We start from the raw sequence: 27,382 nt of genomic DNA, 5'->3' as shown, positions 1-27,382 counted from the left end.
ATGGTGACTGTAGCCTTGCTGTTTCCATCAACAGGCAAGTGTTGATCACCATAATCTTCATAATATAGACAGGATTTGCACATGATGTAGTCTTGTTCTCAGATATAAAATACAGGTATTTGTAGGTAATGAATGAGTTTCGATCGTACAAACAGCCATCACTCATGTTTGTCCACAAGTTAGAAAATATATAAAAAGCACTTGATATGGAAACAATATCTCCACAGTATTGTAATGAATGCCACCCCAAGAATGACAAGGCTGATAGGAAAGAACTATTAGTAAATGTAGGGAGAGAGAGAGAGAAGAAACCAGATGTGCTGTTTGTAGGAATGAAGTATTTACATTCTGAATGTAATAATGTTATGGGAGTTTGTAGGGACACCCAGATGTTGGGTGTTCATAACCCAGGGACAGCTGATATGGTATAATTTAAAGTAGTAGCTTTATTTGAAATGTTTTAACAAATTGCTTCCAAGTACTTGTGTATGGGTTAAGCGTTTTCTCTTGCACTTGTTTTATCTGATTTTGCAAAACGTAAGATTTGTTTTGACTCAAGCTGTGACCTCTGAAGGATAGGAGCAGCACATGTGGTAATATTTACATTTGAGCAATATTGGGGGATGGATTAATGAGGGGAAATATTTTTGCCATTCATATGAGATAGATTATTCAGCTTTTGCTCTGGGCCTTGTTTTAGATTAGTGTTCTCCTTCCAGAGAAGAGGAGGATGATCTTCTCCAACCTGATGAGGCTCTGTGCATGAGAAGGTCTTCCTCCTGTAACTTCCTTTCTATAACTTGGAGTGCATGTGCAGATGTGTGTGTGTGTGTATGTGTGTCTGTCTGTCGGGGTGGGTTGGGGAGCTGGGAGAGTGATTATCTCTGTAACAGCCGGTTTGAATGATTACTATTTCATTATAATGTAGAGCTTGTTTATGTGTCTAGTTGAGGTCCTGGTTTTCCATTATAGACAATAGGTACAGGAGTAGGCCATTCAGCATGTTGAAATCCCCCATAACAACCACAGAATTACCTTTGTGACATGCCAATTTTAACTCTTTGTAAACTGGGCTGTCACTAAGGCACTCAAGTAGAAGATTCCAGAGGGTGTTTCCAGGTCTTTCTTCTCCAGCCTTCATTTCTCTCCTTTCTGACTTACACAGAAGTGCTGTTCAGGACTGAAATCCCGCTTTGGTTGTTGTGCAACAAATTCGTTACAGCTATATAAGATTTGAAGCTGCCATTGGTTTTCCATGTTCAAAGCTGTGGCGCACCCCTGCTCAGTGATTAGGGGCTAAAAACTGAATTTCTGTAGTGGGGCCTGATTTAGTATATCAGTGCATTGTGGTGTTCAAAATAAATTTATTGTCAAATTACGTATATGTCACCAAAACCTCCTTGAGATTCGTTTTCTTGCAGGCATTTACAGGAAAATAAAGAAATAAAATGTAATTTATTAAAAACTCTACATGGCAAAGACTGACAATGTGCAAAAGAATTGTACAAAAATAAAAAAATGATACTGGGAACATGAGTTGTAGCATCCTTGAAGATGAGTCTGTAGGTTGTGGAATTTGTAAGGCAAGTGAAGTTATCCGCGCTGGTTCAGGAGCCTGATGGTTGTAGGCACAACAAAAGTGGAACAAAAAACATTTACAGGCAATAATCTAAGCTAATAACACATTAATTTTGCCACATTAATTCTCATTGAGGACTTATCTATAAAAGTTGAGGCTTCCTCTATTTCTGCTACTTTATTTCGAATTTGTATGGTTTCTGGGTCAAATGTATAGAAAATACTGCCCTCTGGTGGTATTTCAAAATATTTAATTCAGTGATGCTGCATACCTCCACCTGGAAATTGTATTGTGAAGTTCTAGTGTTTTCTTCTGGAGTTTTATTAAAATCAATTTGTTTTCCCCATAGAGAAGTGGCAAAGTATCAAGATCTCAAATGTTTGCCCCAGTTTAGGAAAGGATTGCAGCTCCGCATTAGGAAAAGATCATGTTTGGTCCAGTGTGCTCTCATGACTTGTGGGGCAGTGCGGTAGAGTAGTGGTTAGCACTGTTACGTACCCCGTAACTGGGTTGCCAAACCAGCAGAAATGGATCACTCAGTTGGAGTCTGGAGTACTAGAACTAAGAAAGTTTTATTAAAGAAACAAGCAACACAGTAATCGAAAGGATAATAAATGCAACAGTTCAGCGATGATAAACACACGTGCACAGAATTAAGATAACAGCATCAATCAAGCTCTATCGTTGTCTAGGGGTAAATGACCAAATTTCAAAGTGACTCAAAGTTCAGTCCAGTTTAGTAGTTCAGTTCGCAGTAATCGTTGCCATGGCAATGGACAACGTGGGGGAAGAGAGAGAGAACAGGAACAACTATTCATACACGGCTTCACTCACTGACCGGCGAGATGGCTCACAAGCAACTTTTTGGCGGGTCCTTGGTGATGTCACCTGAGGTCACCGACTGTGACCCCTCCTCCAGATGCGGTCGATCCTCTGCAGTGAACCCGGCACCCAGGCAAGGGCGGACACACACCGGGTTCCCGCTGATCGTACCTTTCCACCCTGGCCGTTGTCTGGTACTTCCCACCGACTCGTGAGAAGCGTACCGCTTCCAGGGTCTCGTTACCTCGGGTGGCGTGTGTGTCGCCTTAGCAAACCGGTCCCTTTTTATCCCCCTGCTGGGGTATTGCCTGTCCATCATTTCAAACAGTTCAGGGTTCAAAGGGGGGAGCCGCTCCAGACAGCTCTCTCTCCCCCGTCCCTTCATTACACATCTCCAGACGCTGCTCCATTGTTCCTTATCTCTCCTTCCCCTGAGGGCAGGTGGCAGACCACTTGCTGATGTCACTGATACTAACTCAGGCCAGCAAACATCTTAATTTTATGTGTATTCTCGTCACAGCACGAAGCTTTACAGTACCAGCAACCCAGGTTAAATTACCACTGCTGCCTTAAGGAGTGTGTGCATTATCCCCGTGACCATGTGGGTTTCTTCCGGGTGCTCCAGTTTCCTACCACAGTCCAAAGCCATACCGGTTGGTGGTTTAATTGGTCATTGTAAGTTGTCCCGTGATTAGGCTAGGATGCTGCTCAAACGGCCTGAAGGGCCTATTCCATGCTGTACCACAATAAATAAATAAATACCTTTCTCAACAGGTTAACTACTTTTTGCAAAGACGCTTTTGGCCATTCCACTACTTTTAAATTTTACTTCTCTTCATGATACTCACTCATTTAGAAAGTATCATTGAAAACTGCAAACTAAGCACACATTTGTTGCATTAAGCAAACATATGACTAGGAATGTCTCTTAGTCTGCATGTTTCTGGTCCTGCTTTTCGGATGATCACAGTAATGGGATCTTGCTGTTTCTTCCAGTGTGTCCCCTGACTCATTCTTTAATGGAAGGCTGACCGACAGCTAAAACTGCAGATGCTGGAATCTGGAGCAACACAGATGCTGTGAAAAGTTCAAAAATTCTAAGTAAGTTTTATTATCAGAGTACATACATGTCACCATATACAACTCTGAGATACATTTTCCTGTGGGCATTCTCAGCAATTTGATAGAATTATAACTGTAACAGGATCAATGAAAGATCAACCAGAGTGCAGAAGACTCTAAACTGTGCAAATGCAAAATATAAATATATCGCAATATATAAGAAAAACATGAGATAAAGAGTCCTTAAAGTGAGATCAGTGGTTCTGGGAACATCCAATGATGGGCAAGTGAGAGGAGTTATCCCCTTTTGTTCAAGAGCCTGATGGTTGTGGGGTAGTAACTGTTCTTGGTGTGAGTCCTGAGGCTCTTGTACCTTCTACCTGATGGCAGCAGCGAGAAGAGAGCATGGCCTGAGTGGTGAGGATCCCTGATGATGGACGAACTCATCAGTCAACTCATCGGCTCTTGTCTTAAAACATCGACAGTGCATTTACCTCCATAAATGTTGCCTGACTTGCTGATGTCCTCAAGTAGCTTGTTTGTTGACCCACAGCCAATTAGTCATGCACAGAGCCTTTGCAAGCCTACATTGATGAGGCTTTATAACTGAAAATTCTTAACCATCCATGTCTGGACATCCGGGTTAGAAATAACCAGCAGCAAAACATTTAACTTGATTTGACTGTTCTTGTTGACTAGCCAATCTCTTGTTTGCTTTGAATTCATTCAAAAATAATTGACTTCATGATGTGAGCCTCAGGACTCACATCACCAAGTTCAAGGACAGTTACTACCCCTCAACTAACAACCTCTTAAATAAAAGGGAATAATTACACTCACTTGCCTCATCATTGAAATGTTCCCACAACCAATAAGGACTTTTTATCTCATTATCTCACATTCTTGTTATTTTTCGCTATGCATTTATAATTTGTATTTGCACTGTTTGTTGTCTTCTGTACTCTTTTGTTGACCTTGTCATGGTTACTATTCCATAGTATGCCCATAGGAAAATGAATCTCAGGGTCATATATGGTGAGATATAAGTACTTATATAATAAATTTACTTTGAACTTTTGGCTTTGATGTATCAGGCTTCTATACCAGTATTTCTGTAGAATCATAGAAAATTTGTAATATTTGGCAGTATTTGTAAGTCTGTACCAGTCAAAAACTACCTGGCCAGTGTATCCCACCTTCCAGATCATGATCTCTAGTCCTACAGCTCATTGCTTTACTACTTCTATCATCTGTCCAGGTAGTGAGTTCCAGTCCCCCTGATGATTTTTTATTTACTCTCATTTGCTTGCTAATCATTTTAGCATTTTCTTAAAATCTACATCTCAGGCTCTGATCTCAGCTTCAAAGGGAAATGGGTAACTGCATCATATTGTATCACACCCATGCTCATTCTTTTGCTGATCAATGGGTCAACCCTATATTCATGAGCCTAGAACATAGAACAGTACACCACAGGAACAGACTCTTCGGCCAATTAAATTAGTTACCAAATGGCCAACTAAACTGATCTTTTCTGTCCACACAATGTCCATATCCTTCCATTTTCCTCACATTCATGTGCCTATCTAAATGTGGTAAGTATCTAATATATCTGCCTTTACCACCACCCAAGGCCACACGTTCCGGGCAACCATCACTCTCTTTATAAAAAAAAACTTCCCCCTCACATCTCCATTGAAATTACTTCCTCTCACTTTAAATGCATGCCCTCTGATATTAGACATTTTAACCCTGGGAAAAAGTTACTGTCTGTTTACTCTTATCTATGACTCTCATAATCTTATAAACCTCTATCAGTTCTCCCCTCAGCCTTCGCCGCTAGAGAGACAACAACCCAAGTTTGTCTAACTTCTTGTTATAGCACATGCCTTCTAATCCAGGCAGCATCCTGGTAAACCTCTTCTGCACCCTCTCTAAAGCCTTGACATCCTTCTTTTAATGGGGTGACCAGAACTGCATGCAATACTCCAGGTGAGGTCTAACCAGAGATTTATAAAGCTTCAATTTAACTTTCTGACTTTAGAACACATACCTTATGCCTTCTTGGCCACCCTTTCAACCTGTGTAGACACTTTCAGGGATATTGAATGTGGACCCCAAGATCTCTCTGCTCATCGCCACTGTTATGGTCTTGCTCTTAACAGTGTACTGCCTCTTTACATTTGACCTGCCCATGTGCAACACTTCACCTTTGGCCAAGTAAACTCCATCTGCTATTTCTCTGCACATACCTGCAGTTGGTTCATATTGCACTGTACTTTTTGCCAATCTTCTATGTTATCCACAACACCACCAATCTTCATATCATCTGCGAACCTACCAACCCACCCATCTATATTTTCATCCTGGTCATTTATATCATAAACGCAGATCCCTGTGGAACACCACTAATCACAGACCTCCAGCTCGTCCCTCTACCTTCTATGGCAAGCCAGTTCTGAATCTAAACTGCTAAATTGCTACAGATCTCATGCATCTTAATCTTCTGGATGAGACTCCCATGAGGGTCCTTGTCAAACACCTTACTAAAATCCATATAGACAACATCCACAGCTGAATATTCACCCTCATCACAGCATTAAAAAGCTCAAGCCAGACTTGATTTGACCCGAACAAAGCTATGCTGGCTCTCCCTAATTAGGTCCAAATGCTTTTAAGTGCTATCCTTAAGAATTCTCTCCAGTAATTTCCCTACCACTGACTTGAGGCTCATCGGTCTATAGTTCCCTGGTGTCTTTGGTGAATAGTGGAACAACATTAGATACTCACCAATTCTTCAGGACCTCACCTGTGGCTAGAGAGGACACGAAGATATAGGTTAAGCCCCAAGAATCTCTTCACTTGTCTCTCTCAATAACCGGGGGTATATCCCATCAGGCCCTGGGGTCTTATCCAACTTAATGCTCTCTAAGAGATCCAACACTATCTCCTCCTTTACTTCAAAATGCCCTGACATATCATTACACCCAGCATTGATCTCCCCATATTTCATGTTCTCCTCTTTGGGAAATACTGATGAGCTAGCATGGGTTTGTTTGGGCAGGTCACGTCTTATTAACCCATACCCTCTGCACTGAGTTCCCCCTTTAATCGTTGAGTGGTCATATCCTCTCCACAGTTATCCTCTTGCTCTTGATGTATGTATAGAACACCCTGGGATTCCCTTTAATCTTACCCGCCAAGGACCTTTCATGGCCCTTTTTGGCTTTCCTAATTCCCTTCTTGAGTTCTTTTCTGGCAATCTTGATAATGCTCAAGGGCTTTGTTTGATTCTAGCTTCCTAAACTTAATTAAATTAACTAAATTCTTCACCTCTCTCAACATCCAAGGTTCTCTGACCTTGCCATCCTTGTCCTTCCTTCTGACTGGAATGTACCTGTCCTGTACTCTGTGCAGTTGGTCTTTAAACATCCAACACATGGCAGATGTGGACTTGCACAAAAATACTTGTTTCCAAATAACTCTCCTAGTTCGCACCTGATGCTCTCATAATTTGCCCTGCTCCAATTTAAAAACTCTCCTGCCAGGTCCATACTTATCCTCATCTATAGCTATCCTAATGCTTAAGGAGCTTTGCTGACTATTCCCTAACTACTCACCCAATCACCTGGCCAGGCTCATTACCCAGCCCCTCCTCCTGTTAGACTATCCACATATTGATTTAAGTAACCCTCCTGGATGCACCTAACCAATTCTGCTCAATCTAAACCTCTTGTACTAAGAAGGTCCCAGTTTCTATTAGGAAAGTTGAAGTCCCCCATGACAACAACCCTATTGATTTTACACCTTTCCTTAATCTACCTGCATGTCTGTTCCTAAATGTCCTGGCGACTCATGGGGTCAGTATTACAGTCCCATCAGAGTGATTGCACCCTTCCTATTTTTACCCATATAGACTCAGTGATGAGCCCTCCATTATTTCCCCAGGGAGTGCAGCTATGATATTGTCCCAAATTGGTAGTGTAACTCTCTCCCCCCCCCCCCCATTTCTCCCTTTATCTTTACTGAAACATCGAAACCCTGGGGCATTAAGCACCTCTTTGTGTTCCCCTCTCAAACAAGTCTCTGGAATGGCTACACATCATAGTTCCATGTACTGATCCATGTTCTAAGATCATCACCTTTATCCATTTTACACCTAGCATTAAAATATACACATTTCAAACTATCTGTCCTATTATATCTAATATTTTGTTCCTGCCTGTTTTTACTGGCTATGACATCTACCTTCCTCTCCATCCCTCCACTTTCTGGTTACCATACTCCTGCCAAACATGCCTTTATGTATCACACTTTAGTCTTTTGTCTGCCTTCCCTTTCAAAGGAAAACAACTTGAGCTTTCTGATGAACGCAGCAGGCCAGGCAGCATCTCTAAGAAGAGGTACAGTCGACGTTTCGGGCCGAGACCCTTCGTCAGGACTAACTGAAGGAAGAGTTAGTAAGAGATCTCTTACTCACTCTTCTTTCAGTTAGTCCTGACGAAGGGTCTCGGCCCAAAATGTCGACTGTACCTCTTCCTAGAGATGCTGCCTGGCCTGCTGCGTTCACCAGCAACTTTGATGTGTGTTGCTTGAATTTCCAGCATCTGCAGAATTCCTCGTGTTTGAGCTTTCTGACCTCACTTCATGGCTACTATATTTCCATACTAGCAACACCTTTGTAAATATCTGCGTCATCTTTTGTTCAATTACATCTTTCCTCTGATGTACTTTACACAATATTCAAGCTATGATCTAACCAGTGTTGTATACATAACCTCTCTGATCTTGAGCAACACACAAAATGCTGGAGGAACTCAGCAGGCAAGGCTGCATCTTGTATTCTTTGTCTTGGTTGATAAAGGGAAGTATAGAACATAGAACAGTTCAGCACAGTACAGGCCCTTCGGCCCACAATATGATGCTAATCCTTAAACCCTGCCTCTCATATAACCCCCCACCTTAATTTCCTCCATATACCTGTCGAGTAGTCTCTTAAATTTCACTAGTGTATTTGCCTCCACCACTGACTCAGGCAGTGCATTCCACGCACCAACCACTCTCTGAGTAAAAAACCATCCTCTAATATCCCCCTTGAACTTGCCACCCCTTACCTTAAAGCCATGTCCTCTGGTATTGAGCAGTGGTGCCCTGGGGAAGAAGCGCTGGCTATCCACTCTATCTATTCCTCTTAATATCATGTATACCTCTATCATGTCTCCTCTCATCCTCCTTCTCTCCAAAGAGTAAAGCCCTAGCTCCCCTAATCTCTGATCATAATGCATACTCTGATAGAGTACTTTGAGGAGGTGACCAGGCATATAGATGAGGGTAGTGCAGTGGATGTGATCTACATGGATTTTAGTAAGGCATTTGACAAGGTTCCACACGGTAGGCTTATTCAGAAAGTCAGAAGGCTTGGGATCCAGGGAAGATTGGCCAGGTGGATTCAGAATTGGCTTGCCTGCAGAAAGCAGAGGGTCGTGGTGGAGGGAGTACATTCAGATTGAAGGGTTGTGACTAGTGGTGTCCCTCAAGGATTGGTTCTGGGACCTCTACTTTTTGTGATTTTTATTAACGACCTGGATGTGGGGATAGAAGGGTGGGTTGGCAAGTTTGCAGACGACACCAAGGTTGGTGGTGTTGTAGATAGTGTAGAGGATTGTCGAAGATTGCAGAGAGACTTTGATTGGTTGCAGAAGTGGGCTGAGAAGTGGCAGATGGAGTTCAACCCGGAGAAGTGTGAGGTGGTACACTTTGGAAGGACCAACTCCAAGGCAGAGTACAAAGTAAATGGCAGGATACTTGGTAGTGTGGAGGAGCAGAGGGATCTGGAGGTACGTGTCCACAGATCCCTGAAAGTTGCCTCACAGGTGGATAGGGTAGTTAAGAAAGCTTATGGAGTGTTAACTTTCATAAGTCGAGGGACAGAGTTTAAGGGTCGAGGGGTAATGATGCAGCTCTGTAAAACTCTGGTTAGGCCACACTTGGAGTACTGTGTCCAGTTCTAGTCACCTCACTATCGGAAGGATGTGGAAGCATTGGAAAGGGTAAAGAGAAAGTATTTTATATATTTTTTTTACTATCTTTTCTACCTGTACTACTCCCTTAAATGGTCTGTGGTTGTATTAAAGTCAGTAAAAGCGGTCCCTCTGTTCCTCCAGTTTTCTTAGTGTCTTCCCATTTATTTCATATTCTCTTCCCTTCCTGCACTTCTCCAAATGAATTGCCTCACGTTTTCTCTGCATTAAATCATACTTACTGCTTTTCTGCCAACTGACCATACGATTTGCATCCCGCAGTCCAAAACTTCCTTATCCAGTTTAAAAGATGCTGAAATATGGGATGCTCCTTTAGTATGATATCTCAGCTAATACTTTGCAAAGGTCCACTTCAACATCAGCTTTTTTCCCCTGCTTTTGATAAAGTGGCTGCAAAATAATTATTAAAAGTCCTAACCACATTAATTTATATTCTTGGTACCAAATATGTACTAGTTCATAGTTTTGTTATTCTCTTGCTCTTGTATTTACTAAACATATTTGGGTTTTCAGTGGTTTTGCTGAACCTTATTTTCTCATGTGCTCTCTCTGCTGTTCTGCTTCCCCTTTTAATTCTGTGACTATTCTGTATAATTCCATCCAGGCTTTTCTAGAACATGTAAAGAGCCCTTTACCCCATGGTGTCTCTGTTGACCATCTGCCTGCGCACGGCCTGATTCTCTGAGTTCCCTTCATATTCATGTGTCTATCTGCATGCTTCTCAAACGTTGCTGCAGTATCTGCTTCCACACCTCTCCTCTCAGTACTAGACACTTATCACTCACTCTCTGTGTGAAAGAAAGACTTGTTTTTCAAATCTACTTTAAACTTTAACCTTTAAAACAATGTAAGTATTTCACATTACCTCTCTGGGAAAAAGACTAGCTACATATCCTGTCTATGCTTTTCATAATTTTGTAAATATCTATCAGATAACCCCTCAGGCTCTGATGTTCTAGAGTAAACAATCCAAGGCTTTTTCTAACCTCTCCTCATAGCTAATACTCTAATTCAGACAGCACCCCCATTGAACTTCTATTGCACCCTTCCCTCTATGCGGTTACCATATCTGTACACAGTCCTCCAAATGTGGTCTAACCAAAGAGCTGCAATATGACATGCTAATTCCTAACCAAAGTTTTATAGAGCTGCAATATGACATGCGAATTCCTAAACTCGACTGTGGTCTAACCAAAGAGCTGCAATATGACATGCTAATTCCTAAACTCGACTGTGGTCTAACCAAAGAGCTGCAACATGACATGCTAATTCCTAAACTCGATCTCCAATTGACAGAGGCAAGTGCATCACACTTTTTCATCTACTTGTTTGGCCGCTTTCAGGGACCTATGAACTTGCACTCCTATACATCAGTGCAGCAAAAGGTCCTGTCTTTTAACATCCCAAACTGCAACAGCTCACACTTGTCCAGTTTAAAGCTCTTTGTGCCATTTCTCCACCCGTACCTCCAACTGAGCTATAACCTACTGTATCCTTTGACTAGAAAGGATAGGTACTAGGGTAGGTAGTGGATACAGAAGAGAGGAAATTGTGTGGACTAGGTTAAGGCTGGGGCACTGTGCATTAAACAAAATATTGAAAATGGTAGGGAAACACCAGACAGGATTGTGTGAGGAATGTAAGGAAGAGAAGTCAGGAGAACATGTAGTTCTGAGTTGCAGGAAGCATGGGATACAGAGAGAGATGATGAGAATTAATCTAAGGGAATTGGGGATGCAGGAATTCACATTAAAAGGGTTGCTGGGCATGGGTGAGAGAGCACAGGTCAGGGTATTTTTAGCTTTCTTAAGGGGTACAGGGGTTTTTTATAGGATATGATGGATACGCTGGAATAGGGTACTAGGACGGCCAAAGGTGGGAGGATAAAGTGTAGGTTAGGGTATGTGTGTGTGTGATTGGGTGAAGGGATTTAGAATGTAAGTCTATTGCACACTCCGGAGCAGGAGCTGGCAGAAATACGCCATTAAGCTGGGTGCCAACCACTGTAAAACAAGATGGAGAAGAACAAGAAGAAGATTGGACATATCCCAACTTGTAATTTAGGATCCTGTTTTGTTTCTGTCAGTTTCTATATCTGTGTTAAGCTAACATAATAATGAGCAACAGAATGAAGGAGCTCTCTACTGATACGCTTTCCGTCAAACAAAACACATAATTCCAAACAGTGAGGACAGATTCTGGTTTTAATTGACCACACTGGGACCAGCACATCTTGGCACAATTAAGTGGCTGTCGCAATTAGCCAGAGTTCATGAAATTAGATTAGGTTAGATTATGAGGACACTCAGTCCTCGTTTATTGTCATTTAGAAATGCATACATGCATTAAGAAATGATGCAATGTTCCTCCAGAGTGATATCACACGACAAACCAAAGACTAACACTGACAAGACCACATAATTATAACATATAGTTACAGCAGTGCAAAGCAATGCCGTAATTTGATAAAGAGCAGACCATGGGAACGGTAAAAAAATTCTCAAAGTTCTGATTGACTCCCGATAGTCCCCGATGGCAGGCGGCAGAAGGCAGAAACTCTCTCTGCCATAAACCTCCAGGCACTGACAACTGTCGATGCATTGGAAGTACCTGACCACAGCCGACCCTGAATCCGTCCGAAAACTTCGAGCCTCCGACTAGCCCTTCAACACCGAGCACCATTTCTGCCGAGCGCTTCGACCCTGTCCCGGCCACCATGCAACAAGCAAAGCCAAGGATTCGGGGCCTTCCCCTCCGGAGATTCTGGATCACACGGTAACAACAGCAGCGAAAAAGGCATTTCAGAGGTTTCTCCAGATGTTCCTCTGTCCTCTCACGTCTATCTCCATCAAATCAGAATTGTGCACGGCACCCTACTTGACAGATTATAGATATCATTCACCGGAGTGGCCGTGCAAGCTGTGTCGCGCCGCTGTCTTTTCCTCCAAAATGGTATAAAAATTACAAACTGTAATAAACTATGTATTTAAATGAAATATAGAACAAATTAGAACACTTCCAATACTACTGGAGTATTATAAAACTTGTGTATTAGTTCCTAATACTTATGGATGGAGGAATTTGTCCTTACCGTGTTCTTTTGACTGTAAATGAACAAAATCAGCACACTTAGTGTAGACAGTGGACTTCCTTCATACAATGCTGTTGATGATTGCATTCTCCAAATCTTCATTTTCATTGTAACATACAAGGTGATTGTTGATATCTTCAAATTCTTCAATGTCTCTAACTTGTTGAAGTAGTGAAATCGTTTCATTAAATTCTCAGCCTGAATTTGCCTGAAAGTTAGCTTTTTGCCTCTGCCTTACTTTTTGGAGGTTGATAGTACACTGCTAATTTGATCCTATTTTGCCCTTCAGTATAATCCATTCGGTTTCTTTTGATGATCTTTTCTCATAACTCATTTCTGTTCCTTCTTAAACCACATTTCCATAATATCTATCATATACTCCACATATCAACCAATACTTTATACCGCTTTTCATATTCCTTGCAGTTTCTGTCATCTCCAAGGCTGAATGCTTGAAACTTCAGTGATCAAAACAGTTCTGAATTGTCTTACTGCTTATTTCTTGATAACTATCAGTGACAAAAATCGCTGCTTTTTGAACAAAAACACATGCAACTGATGCTGTATACAAACTGTTCACACTCAGCACAGTATAGCATCTAATAGCCATGCAAGTGCATGTGACTAACGCTAGTTAGAAACTGTTCGGCAACAATCTCTTGCTCCAGTTAAGTGGCAGAGTGTCTGAAATAAACAAAGAGAATCCCAGCTATTTTCTTGACTAGTTTTTGTTCTTTAAGATTTGTCCCAAACAAGCAGAAGCCCCATTTAACTGATGGCTCAGTTAACCAGAATCCTCTCTTTATACTGGTTCCACGTGTTATTCTGAATTCAATTTATGAATTCTGGGCCCACTATACATTTCTACACTGACTGTATCTCAGTTAATATTCTGGTAAGTAAAATCTCCCAGAATTACTGCCTTGATACTTGTGCCTTGGTCCAAAATTTGCCTGAAAGTTAACTTTTTGCCTCTGCCTTACTTTTTGGAGGTTGATAGTACACTGTTAATTTGATCCTATTTTGCCCTTCAGTATAATCCATTCAGCTTCTTTTGATGATCTTTTCTCATAACTCATTTCTGTTCCTTCTTAAACCACATTTCCATAATATCTATCATATACTCCACATATCAACCAATACTTTATACCACTTTTCATATTCCTTGCATTTAGGGGTAGACCATTCAGAGCAGGGAGCGGTCCATTGTTGTCTACCTTCTAATCTCTGCATTCCATCCTCTCATTAATTTTCTACTTTTTATTTCTAGTTCTGCTTTTACTTACTGAACCTTGCTCAGCTTTTCAACCCCTGCCAAGTTACTTTCAACTCTCCCAGGCAGTACCAGCAAGCTGCCTCTTCCTGGCCTTGTTGAATACAATCCATTTTGGCTGTACATGTTCTGTCTTCCTCAAAACGGGTCTAATGCCACAAAAATCTAATCCTGTATCCCTTCTCCAGCCATGCATCCTCTGCTCTCTGGGGTCACTGGCACCTGACACTGGGAATCATCTGGAGATTACTATCTTTGAGGTCCTGCTTCTTAGCTAACTCTCTATCAATCTGCAGACAGGACTTCATCTTGTTTTCTGTGTTTGGTGTTCACATTGTTATTGACAATAGCCTTTGTCTGCTCACCCCTCCAGAATTTCTGAGTCCACTCAGTTTGATCCCCACTTTGGCTTGGCTCTGGCTGTACTTCTATCTGGAAATCCCTTCCCCATCAATATTCAGAAGTAAGTACTGATTAGTGAGCAAGATGCTCTTTTCTGTTTGTCTCGCAGAAACCCCTCTCAGCTGGCACACTCTTGGTCTGCCTGAAACAAAGCACTCCACTGGACTGCAATGGGAAAGATAAGCAGGTTGAAATGAAGATAGTCCAGTAGTTCCTTCAACACAGGACAGGACAGTTTAGTTGAATGGCACAGATTCAGATAAACAGAGGCCAACTTCTCTGTGTATTTTTTGGAGCACAGACTAAGCCAAACCTTGAGTACTGAGTACAATTTTGGTCTCCATATTTTGTGAGGGATGTGAAGATACTGAGGAGAGTTCAAAGAGGAGTGACTAGACTCATTCCAGGTCTGCAGGGTATGAGCTATGAAGGAAGATTGAAAGAATTAAATCTTTTTAGCCTAAGTAGATGTAGAATGAGAGGGAACATGATCGAAGTGTTTAGCACCATTAAGGGGACAAGTAAGGTGGATGCCTGCTGCTACTTCAAAATTAATCCATCATCAAGGATATGGGGCCGTAGGTGGAGAGTGGTTAAGGAGAGATTTCAGACTAACATCAGGAAGCATTTCTTTACACAGCGAGTTGTGGACACATGGAACAAACTACCTTGTTGTGTAGTTGTGAGTAGGACCTTGGACTCTTCCAAATCTAAACTTGATAGTTATTTCAACACACTGTGTGAAGAGGAATCGGCAAGCTTTGTTGGGCCGAATGGCCTGTTCTTGTCAAAAACTTTCTAATGTTCTACCTTCAAAGAGCAGATCTGTCACTGAGATGTGGAAATGGAACAGAGAAGTGATAGAGAAATAGATTTGTGGAAGAGCAAAACATATTTGTATTGTTCTTCAAATACAGGTACCTATATCTGCCTGAGACAGACGTTCCTTCCTGTTCCCAAAGTAAGGCAGAACACCTGCCTGTTGGTAGATGATCTGGGAATTAAATGCAATGGAGTGGCTTCATAGGTTTATGTATGAAACTGATTCTATAAAATGCCACACATTTTAATTCCACATCCCATTCCCATTCTGATATGTCTATCCACGGCCTCCTCTACTGTAAAGATGAAGCCACACTCAGGTTGGAGGAACAACACCTTATATTCCGTCTGGGTAGCCTCCAACTTGATGGCATGAACTTCTGTTAATGCCTCACCTCCCCTTTGTACCCCATCCCATATTTATTTATTTACCCCCCCCCTTTTTTCTCTCTCTCTCTCTTTTCTCCCTCTGTCCCTCTCACTATAGTGGGCTCCCCTCCCCCTTTCTTTCTCCTTATGCCTCCCGTCCCATGATCCTCTCCCTTCTCCAGCCTCGTATCCCTTTTGCTAATCAACATTCCAGCTCTTAGCTCCATCCTTCCCCCTCCTGTCTTCTCCTATCATTTCGGATCTCCCCTCCCCCTCCCACTTCCAAATCTCTTACTATCTCTTCTTTCAGTTGGTCCTGACGAAGGGTCTCGGCCGGAAACGTCGACTGTACCTCTTTCTGTAGATGCTGCCTGGCCTGTTGCGTTCACCAGCATTTTTTGTGTGTGTTGCTTGGATTTCCAGCATCTGCAGATTTCCTCGTGTTTGCTGTTCTTTTGTTAACAGGACCAAGTGGAAACCATAGAAAGGGTGCAGAGGAGATTTACAAGGATGTTTTCTGGATTGGGGAGCATGCCTTATGAAAACAGGTTGAATGAACTCAGCCTTTTCTCCTTGGAGCGACAGAGGATGAGAGGTGACCTGATAGAGGTGTATAAGATGATGAGAGGCATTGAAGGCTTTTTCTCAGGGCTGAAATGGTTGCCACAAGAGGACACAGGTTTAAGGTGCTGGGGAGTAGGTACCGAGGAGATGTCAGGGGTAAGTTTTTTACGCAGAGAGTGGTGAGTGCATGGAATGGGCTGCCGGCAACGGTGGTGGAGGCGGATACGATAGGGACTTTTGGATAGGTACATGGAACTTAGAAAAATAGAGGGCCATGGGTAACCCTAGTAATTTCTAAGGTAGGGACATGTTCAGCACAACCTTGTGGGCTGAAGGGCCTGTGTTGTGCTTAGGTTTTCTATGTTAAGTTAAAGCATGTAAGTGAGGAAGAGAAAATGGGCAAACATAGATCCTTATGCACTGCCTGGGATGATGGACAAGCTAGTGAAGTCATTGCTTAGATACTTTCATAATTCTTGGATAACTATGAGGGAACTGCACAAGAGTGGTCTCATTGACTGGAAAAGTCTGAAACGTTCTTTTCTATAAAACAGGAGAGCACACAAAAGCAGAAAATTCTGGAAACAGTCATCAGGTCATGATTGGTAAATAATGTTATCCATATCTAACATTAACATAGTTATCTCTCTACCCCAGGGGTTCCCATCTTTTTTTTATGCCATGGACCCCTATCATTAACTGGGGGGTCCGTGGACCTCACATTGGGAACCCCTGCTCTACAGTGATTGTTCCTGGGTATTTTCCAGCCACCTTCTGGTTTCAGTTTTCTACCATAAATGTGACTGGTGTTTCACAGCTTTAACAAGTTCCTTTTTTTATTTTCTCAATATCCTCATTAATCTATCAGCCTGATAGATCCGTAAGCAATGGGATCACCTCCAGAACCTGGTCTCACCTTTTCAGAGATATTCCATTTGTACTGTTCAACCTCGCCATCTCCTTTTCACCATAAAGCTGATGTTTGACATTCCCAGTTCTGTTGACAGTATGTATATACACAAATATTAAAAGGGGTCTCAAAAAAGCTAACTTACCCTTCCAATAAATAGTACAAAAAACTGATTTCTCAAGTTTCAGCATTATGCCTACAATAGATTGGGATATATGTGAACCAAAATGTAACATAAATGTTCAAACCTGTTGGGAACCAGTGCTGATGAAAGAGCAGTACCCAGAAAATGCTGGAGGGTCTCAGCCCAAAATGTTGACTCTTTACTTCTCTCCATAGATGCTGCCTGACCTGCTGAGTTCCTCCAGTAATTTGTGTGTGTTTCTCTGCCTTTCCAGTATCTGCCGAATCTCTTGTGTTTATGGTGTGCTGATGAAAGAGAGTTGAAGGAGAGCAAAACTGAACAAAGTGCTTGTTTTGATTAGTTTGCATCATTGTTTATGAGGGGAAATTTGCATCTTTGAGCATGCCTGCACCAAGCAGTCAAGGTGGGGGGCAGTACCTGTGTTGTGAATTTTCATAAGATTATTTAAGCATTTTACCAATTACTTTCTGCTCTGTAGAAATACTTGCTGAGCAATCCAGCCCATCTGAGTACAGCTGTAGATGAATACTTCTTTATCAATGAGAGCATCTCCCAAGTCAGGTAAGTGAATCATCACTATTGATTTTGAATGCTAAAGTATTACAAAACCTAATTTTTGTAGTTGTGAGTTCAACATAGTATCATTCAGCAAGAGTTGCTGAAGGAACATACAAGACCACAAGACATAGGAACACAATTAGGCTATTCAGCCCATCAAGTCTACTCCACCATTCCATTATCGTTCCTTCATTATGTGCGATGTCATATAACGTGGAAGATCATGGTCTTTCCATAGCCATGATTGTTCTTGGAGTTTTTTCTACATAAGTAGTTTTCATTGCCTTTTTCTGGGAAGTGTCTTTACAAGATGGGTGACCCCAATCTTTATCAATACTCTTCAGAGATTGTCTGCCTGGTGGCAGTTGTCACATAACCAGGACTTGTGATGTGCACCAGCTGCTCATACGATCATTCACCACCTGCTCCCATGGTTTCACGTGACCCTGATTGGGATGAACTAAGCAGGTGCTACTCCTTGCCCAAGGGTGACCTAGAGGCTAACTGAGGCTACGTCCACACTACACCGGATAATTTTGAAAATGAAGCTTTTTCTCTTCGTTTTGACCCTCCGTCCACATTGAAACGGCGTTTTCATCCCCCGAAAACGGAGATTTTTGAAAACACTCTCCAGAGTGTGTAAATTTGAAAACGATTGTTGGGCATTGCAGTGTGGATGGGGTAAACGGAGATATTTTAAAACGCTGTCATGACAACACCACAACAACAATGCTTTTTCTGCTTCTGCTTGGTACTGTGCAAGTACTGCCGGATGGCTGTTATAACATGCAGTCGGTGTGAATGGTGTGAGAGTTAAATTGTAAAGTGAGCTTTTTAGACTAGATCCCCTAAACTGATTTGATTGAGTCAATCTTTTAAAATATTAATGTCAGAAATACTGCGCAGGTCTGGCGGCAGAAGATTCCACTCTCTTGTTGATCTTGGGTAGAGGACAGCTTCATGCATGTGTTGTTTACTTTATTGTCTACGTTAATAGCTTGTTTGGAGTTAACATCTCCACTGCTTTGCTGACTTTGTAGTCATTAGTAACTCGCAGAAACAGCTCACCTTCATTGTCTGTCTAAACGAAGAAGTCCGGTCTGATTTTTCCAGTGGAGGTTTTCTTTGTATCCCTCGAAGACATTGTTGAAAACTTTTTTCGCTGTTGTTGGTACTGTAGTTTTTGACCAATGGAAATAGCACAATGCCGCAGCAGAAACATATTATATGGTTTCTGTAGATGTGTCAGCGCATGCCCAGTAGGAGTAGAATTACCCAAGTATCCGTTTTAATGGGGACAGAGATATTTTGAAAAACGCCTAGTGTGGAGGCCTGTCGTTTTTACTTGAAACCGGCGTTTTCAAAATTATCCGGTCTAATGTGGACATAGCCTGAGGGTTGGAGCACCTTACATCTTCTTTGGTAGAGACATATCTCCACCCTGCCTTCCATTATGGCAGAGTTATTATCCCTCTCAACCCCATTCTCCCTGTAACCTTTGACACCTGTACTAATCAAGAACCTGAACCTCTGCTTTAAGCATGCCTAATGATTTGACCTCCACAGCCATCTGTGGTATTGAATTCCTTATGTTGTTGAGAGTGCAACTTCATAAGAAAAATATAAAACTAACGTAATGACAAACAAGAGAAAATCTGCAGATGCTGGAAATCAAACAATATACACCAAATGTTGGAGGAACTCAGCAGGCCAGGCAGCATCTATGGAAAAGAGTACAGTCGACCTTTTGGGCTGAGATTCTTCAGCAGGACTGCAAAAAAAAAGCTGAGGAGGGGATTTAAATGATGGGGGGAGAAAGAAACAGAAGGTGACTGGTGAAATGCAGATACAGGGCTGGAGAAGGGCCGGTCTGATAGAAGAGGACAGAAGGCCATGGAAGAAAGAAAAGAGGGGAGGAGCACCAGAGAGAGGCAATGGGCGGGCAAGGGAATAAGGTGAGAGAGGGAAAAGGGGATGGGGAATGGTGAAGGGGGGGAATTAATAGAAGTTCGAGAAATGGATGTTAATTTCATCAGGATGGAGGCTACCCAGATGAAATATAAGGTGTTGTTTCTCCAACCTGAGTGTGGCCTCATCACGACAGTGGAGTAAGCCATGAATGGACATAACAGAATGGGAAGTGGAATTAAAATGGGTGGCCACTGGGAGATTCCACTTTTTCTGGTGAATGGAGCATAGGTGCTCGGCAAAGCGGTCTCCCAGTCTAGGTCGGGTCTCACCGATATGCAGGAGGCCACACTGGGAACACCAGACACAGTATACGACCCCAACTGACTCACAGCTGAATGACCACCTCATCTGGTAGGACTGTTAGGGGCCCTGAATGGTATTGAGGGAGGAGGTGTAGGGACAGGTATGGCACTTGTGCCAAGAGGGAGATCATTGGGGAGGGAGGAATAGACAAGGGAGTTGTGTCGGGAGTGATCCCTGCTGAAAGCAGAAAGTGAGGGAGAGGGAAAGGTGTGCTTGGTGGTGGGATCCCATTGGAGATGGCGGAAGTTGCGGAGAATTATGTGGCTATACCCATTCATGAGGAAGTCTTCCCGAAGGAAATATCCAGAGCTAGAGTCCCGAAGGCAGTCCTCCATCGAGTTCCATGCTGACTGGCAACTCCTGGAACACCACTGGTGCCAAACTGTGTCGGTCTCTGTTATTCCTTTAGATTCATCAGCTGTTTGGAGAGGGGGAACCTGCTGCATGGGCAACAACTTGCTGTCCATATCGTACTGCCCTGGCTTGTGTATCACGTAGACAGCTAGGTTACAAAATTCATGGTCAACCTCGAGCAACAGAGGGACTTGTGTTAAACTTTTGGCGGGAATTGTAACATCCGAAGTGTGATAACCCACCTCTACATATGCAAAGTGAATTAATGTCACCACTTGTAGTCGGATAAACCACATACTGTCGTGACTGTAGATGTGCACATAGATTCCTGTTTCTTTTGTACTTATAGGACTTGGATGTTGGAAACGTGAAGCAGGAAATACAGTATATACCTCTCAAGTAATGTCTGTATAGCGTTGAATGGGTGATGTTTTACAGTGTTACTATTCTGTCAGGTCTATTTTTTTTGCCTACAAAACATGGAGCATTGGAAGTCTCCCCTGCTTTCTCTGCAGAGTCTGGGGGAGTAAACTGATGGACTGTATCTTGTTGGTTGTGAACTGCTGGCACCAAGCCATCTGAATGAAAGTCAGTTCCGGAACAGCACATGCATGCTGTGAGTGACTTACTGAATGACAGATGGTGCTGCATCTGCCACAACACTCTATGTAGTGTCTCCACATGGCATCCACTGGTGGAGCACAGTCCTGCTGAGATTCCCTAGCACCGCTCTGGTGAGTCGCCATTTGGATCGTACACTAGGCCTGACATGGCATAGAATCTGGGACCACAGTGACTGGGGATGATTCTAGATTTGCAGAACAAGAGCGGGGAGAAAAAAAACCTCATTATTAATTTAGTTAAATTGAAGTGTTCTGCACTTTTAATTTAGTTAAATATTTTTAAAATATTTATTTATTTAAATCTTAGTAATTTTAAACTGCAGAGACATTTGAAAACCATTGAAAACACTGTGAGCTGTAATAGAAGACAAAGCTCCATTCTCAGCATTGGACTCTTGGCAGGGATAACTGGAGATGTTCCAGACCTCACTGGAATGAGAGTAATTGTAAAGTTGGAGTTAGACTGCGTAGGAATGAACTTGCAAAGTACATATGCACGGCTGATTGATTTATGTTAGGCATGGCTATAGGATATAAAATAACAAAGATAGGAAAATAAAATTGAAGTATAAATCAGTCTTGAGTTAGTTGAATTGTTGGAAGTCAGGAATGCTCTTAAGATCCTCTATTGCTGAGAAAACTAATGAGTGGATTACATAATTTTGGGGTTGATATATGGGTCTAACCTGAAAGTGAATGCTAGGAGCTTCTCACTGACCTGTCTAACCTGTAATCCCTTAATTTATTCCCCACTCCACTCATTAAACTCTAATTCCTTTCACTCCATTGTATAACATTTGATTATCTTATTTATATTATTTGATTATTTAACATTTTATTATCAGTACCTACTAGACAAACTGATTAAATAAGTAAGATTGCAGGAGATCTGGGCAGCCAAAATCTGAAAAGAAACATTTCAACACAGATGCACAGTTGAGAGGATGGATATTCGGGACTGTTGGTCTCAGCTTTGAAATCAATTTTTAAAAATTTTTCCTATCAAAGTGGACAATTTCAATATTGTTCACAATATACTCCATTTGCCGGGTATTTTTCTGCTCACTTACTATATCTGTATCTTCCTCTTCTTCAGGATTTATTTTTCCACCTATCCTTTTTCACAAACAAACCAGCCATCGAACAAGTTGTTCGTTTAAATTGTTCATTATGGAGCACCATTTGTTTCATCTTGGGGCGGCATGGTAGTGTAGTGATTAGCACGACGCTTTACAGTACCAGCAATGTGATTAGCACAACGCTTTACAGTACCAGCAATGTGATTAGCACGACGCTTTACAGTACCAGCAATGTGATTAGCACGACGCTTTACAGTACCAGCAATGTGATTAGCACGACGCTTTACAGTACCAGCAATGTGATTAGCACGACGCTTTACAGTACCAGCAATGTGATTAGCACGACGCTTTACAGTACCAGCAATGTGATTAGCACGACGCTTTACAGTACCAGCAATGTGATTAGCACGACGCTTTACAGTACCAGCAATGTGATTAGCACGACGCTTTACAGTACCAGCAATGTGATTAGCACAACGCTTTACAGTACCAGCAATGCAGGTATTTCCTGCTGCTGTTTGCAGGAGTTTGTACATTCTCCCCATGACCACATGGGTTTCCTCTGGGTGCTCTGGTTTCCTCCCACAGTCCAAACATGTAGCGCTTGGAAGGCTGGAAGGGTTTATTCTGTGTATCCCAAAGGTATCACAATAAATAAAGATAAGTAAATTATAGAGCAGGAAAAAAATATATTTCTGCCTACTCTCTGTTTTGCGATAGCCAGACCATCTTCTGTCTCTGCCAGTATCTCTTAGACCATGTGTTTAGTTTTTTGATGCAGCACCTTATTGAATGCTTTCTGGAAATCCTTGTGCAGTCTCCATCACTTCTATCCAGAGTACATGTTATTTCTTCAAAGATTGCCAGTAAATTGGTCAAAGAAGATTTCCTTTTCCTGATTATCTAAGTGTCCTGATACAAAATGTTTAAGAATAATTCCTATTTTCCTGTGATGGATGTTAAGCTGGTTGGCCTTTACTTTCCTACTTCCTCTCTCCCCCTTTGAGCAAAGGAGTCACACTTCCTACTTTCCAATCTATTGGAAGCTTCTTAAAGCCTCAGAAATTTTGTGCAAATAAAGCCACACATTAAATATTTTACTAACACGAGAAAGCCTGCAGATATGAGAAATCCAAAGCAACGCACTTAAAATGCTGGAGGAACTCAGCAGCTCAGGCAATGAATTAAGTCTAAGTTTTGGGCCAAGATCCTTCTTCAAGACTGAAATGCAAGGGGAAAGACGCCAGAATAAAATAGTGGGTGGAGGGAGAGGAGGCTAGAAGGAGATAGGTGAAGCCAAATGGGTGGGAAAAGTGAAGGGCTGGAGAAGAAGGAATCTGATATGAGAGGAGGATGGACAATAAGAGAAAGGGAAGGAAGAGGGAATCTCCGGGGAAGTAATAGGCAGGTGAGTAAAGGTAAAAGGCTAGAGTGCCGAATAAGAGAAGGGGGAGGAGGAGGGAATTTTTTTCTGGAAGAAGAAATTGATATTCATGTATTCAGTTTGGAGGCTACCCAGATGGAATATAAGGTGTTGCTCCTCCACACTAAGGGTGGCCTCTTCTTGGCACAAGAGGAGGCCACGGACTGATAGGTTGGAACAGAAGTGGGAATCGGAATTAAAATACTTTACTAGCTACTCTTAAGACCCAAGTTGTGTGAACAACGGCAAGTTTTGGAGGGCCTAAATGTTGAGCAAACACAACATTTCTGATTCAGAGCAATGGGAGAAATTGGCTACTATAAGAACATTAGAGATTTTTATAAATTATTTTGTTGTTGGTTTCAGTAGTTTTTTTAGCTAGCAAGTTTAATAGTTGTCAAATATTTAAAGAACTTTTTTGTATTAATTTTTATAATACTTCTAGTCAGATTCTAGGTGTTTCTGAAAATTTGTGAATCTAAAAACATTTACAGACACTCAGTTTAACTTAATGACACTGGTAAATGTGAACCTGAGCATAGAACCTCATTAGCTATTGCAACCTTTGTGTCTGTACAGCTGGCCAGTATTCTGGAAACTAAATCCCATGCAGAAGTCTCTCACTGTAGCAATACTAGCACAAGCTGCATGACTCAAGGACAGGTGGACAGCAACATCAGGGTGATGGTACATGCGACCCAATATGAATGGGAGTGGAAATAGTGATTTGCTGGTTCCTTTGGCATCCATAGAAATCAAGTAATTTTAAATAATTAATTGCACAGGAAACAAGTATATTTGCATAAACTTAAAAATTATTGTCAAGAATTGATACGTATCAAATTATTTTCATATTTCATAATGACAATTGTGTATGAAGTCTGTGTCAGTTTTTAGAATTGTCATTACGAGAGTCACTTAGAGCACAAAGGCAAATCTGAATTTCCAGTTGTCTTTTATTTTAATTCCATCCCTCTGCCAGTCTAACTCTCTATGAAAATCAAAAAAAGGAAACTGCAGAAGAGAGAGTTTCTGCAGGTTTTTGATATTTATCTTCTATTGAGTTCACTGTCAGGAAAACCAAACTTGAAAAAGTTGTCCTGTGCTCTCCAAATCTATAGCTTGGTCCTATGGCAACTTTGGCTTCACTATTCCCTATGTCCCCATCCATCCCTTCTCCGCCCTCTCTGCAGCTTAAAATTAACTTGGTTTATTACTTCCCTGATTCGAATAGATAGAAAATCTTTTATCTAAAATGTTAACTCAGTTTGGCTTTCTACAGATACTGCTACCTTCTCTCAGCCAGTACCACCCTCATTTGTTTCATTCAATCACTTTTGGACTCCATCCTATCACAGACATTCCCTTTGTTCTCTCCAGACTTCTCCCCTTTTCTGCAACTGAAGACATTTGATGTCTAACTTTTCTTAGTTCTGATAATGTCATCAACTTAAAACATAAATTCCTATTTGATTTGAATGTGGTTCTGTTATGAAAAGATAAGATACAATGTTGCTTAAAATGAAAATTTTATGAAAATTTATGGCACCTAGAAACAAATTTTGTAACCTCTATTATATGATTTGCCCCTGGCCAGAATTTATGTTAGCTGCTGGAAATAAAATAAGAGTGTATTAAAAGAATGTAATTATAACATTGATAGAGAAGTTGCAAATTTTCCTAACAAGGAAAACTGAAGGAGAGAAAAAAAAAATCATGTTTTACACCTGAAATTTCAAAATGAAGTTTTTCATCCAAGTGAATCAGGCCATCCCCATCTATTCAGCAAGAAACCTATTTTAGTTCCAGATTATCAGTCAATTCTGCAGGTATAATTGTAGTTATGGTATATGGAGCCCAATAAATGAATATGGTGAGTTTGTATTCACAAAAATCAATTTTCATTTGTAATTCTTTGGCCAGAGGAAGTCCTTTGATACAAGATTCAAGACCGGAAGAACCCATTTTTCTCTGTGTTGTGCAAGAGATTGAGAAATGCTTCAGATCTGAAATAATATTGAAGATATAAATATTTGTCAGATATAATTTAGTTTCAGGCATGCTATCTAGAGCAGTCCCACAAAATAGGAAGTTATGAAATGATGTTTGGTGCTTTAACACCAGAGCTGTATCATCAATGGACTATATTTTCATTCCACGAGAAAGCTGCATTTTTATAGTAAGTGCAGCCAGAGTTCACAGTTTTAAATAAAGATAACATCACAAGTTAACTTTTGTGCATTGAGTTGTTGCCGCATGATTGGCTGATTAGATGTTTGCATTAATGAGCAGGTGTACCTAATAAAGTGGCCACTGAGTGCGTGTCCTTGAGTAATGTGCCAAATTTGTGTCTGATTTGATCCTTCACTGATTCATTTGCTTTATGTGCAGTGCCAGTGCTTTAGTGAATGATCAGGTCAAGCAGCCAGAATGATAGTGAAATCAAAACTGCGTTTAGTAAGTGGACTTTCCTTTTGGTCATGATATCTTGATCTTTCTCAATACGTCTAGGTTATTCTAGAAATGGTTTCAAGATGGCTAGTCCTGTTTGTTTTTTTCTGATGTAGCATCTGCTGTTAAGTTGTTCCAAATTGATTAAGCCTTATGGATTCTTGTTGCCAATTTTTATTTGTTTCATTGCTGCTAGCTGATGTTTGCCTTATCCTCGTTCCCATCTTAATTTCCTTTCCATTTTGTAGTGTTATGTAGCCCCTGTTGTTTCGTCTTCTTTGCAGCACCAACTAATAGATCAGAGTTATCCACAAAATAGTTTGGTAATGTTGCATCCTTCAGCTGTGGTGATTTTTTTCTGAGCAATAAAGATATTTTGTTCGAGGTAAAAAAGGTAAAGAATATAAGAACATAAAAAGAAACAGGAGTGGGTCATACGACCCTTTGAAACTGGTGTCCTATTCAATAAGGATGCTGCTTAACTGATCAAACTGAATAATCATTATCAAAAAAAGACAGCCTTTACATTTTTGTGAAGATATTGCAAACAGCTCAATAATGTGAAATAGGAATCCGCTAGTTTCAATAAGATTTGAGAATATGGAACTGATGTTATGTTTCTTCATCGTCAGACAGATTATTTTTTGCCGCATCTTGTCAGAAATGTTTTAAAACTAGATGATATCTAGTTAACATATATTGGTAAAAATCTGTTTGGCAAAAAAAATGAAATCTACATCTTTGGGCCAATTACTGCAGTAGAAGATGGTAGGGAGGAAGAGAAGAGGGAGGGAAACAGGGAGGAGTGAAGTAAGGTGAAGAAGGAACAAGTGCGAAGGGATGCAGATGCAGAAAATGTGAGACAAAGAGCGGGGAAGTGCTGAGGCTCAGAGAAAGCAGGAGGACACATAATTTGTTGCTGCCTGGCAGAGTAAACTGGGTGGAACTAGAGAGAACTGGGATGGTAGTGATGACTGTGATGTAAATTACACCAGGTGAGGACATACACAGCTCCTATCGAGTGTCGTTAAACAGAGAAACCTAGGTGTACAAGTACATAGTTCCCTGGAAGTGCCAACACAAATAAGACAGGGTGGTGAAGAGGGCTTATGGCCTGTTAATCTTACGCGGCTGAGGCAATAATGAAAAGAGTTGGAATATCGTGTTACAGTGTATAAAATGCTGATTAGACCAGTCCTAGAGGTTAGTGTCTGATTCTTTTTGCGGTTATGCAAGAGAGGAGTGTGATTGTGCTGGAGAAGGTGTAGAAAAACTTCACAAAGAATTTGCCTGCATTATCAGGAGTGATTGGATCTGTTTTTCCTGCAGCAGAGCAAGCTCAGAAGTGACATGATAGAGGTATATAAAAATATGAAAGACCTCTGGTAGATAGCCAGAGCCTGTTTCCCATGGTACTAGTGTCTAATACTGGAGGACATAGGTGTAATGTGAAAAGGAAAAGGTTTAAAGGGGATCTGAGGGGTGAATCTTAATCACTGGAAGAAGTTGCTATCTGGAATAAGCTGCAGGTGGAGCTGGA

At 41.4% G+C, this 27,382-nt stretch overlaps 1 protein-coding gene across 1 annotated transcript in view; it reads left to right on the top strand.

Moving 5' to 3' along the window:
* The window catches only part of si:dkey-122a22.2 (uncharacterized), a 213,117-nt gene that overhangs the window by 125,215 nt on the left and 60,520 nt on the right, over positions 1-27,382 (top strand). Inside the window, exon 9 of the mRNA XM_063054664.1 lies at positions 17,559-17,641. Coding sequence (XP_062910734.1) covers positions 17,559-17,641 — 83 coding nt within the window. The remainder of the gene's footprint in view (positions 1-17,558; positions 17,642-27,382) is intronic.

Source organism: Mobula hypostoma, chromosome 1, assembly GCF_963921235.1.
Source record: "Mobula hypostoma chromosome 1, sMobHyp1.1, whole genome shotgun sequence".
NCBI lineage: Eukaryota > Metazoa > Chordata > Chondrichthyes > Myliobatiformes > Myliobatidae > Mobula > Mobula hypostoma.
The sequence above is the reverse complement of the archived record's forward strand: the minus strand, read 5'-3'. Positions and strand labels throughout refer to the sequence as shown.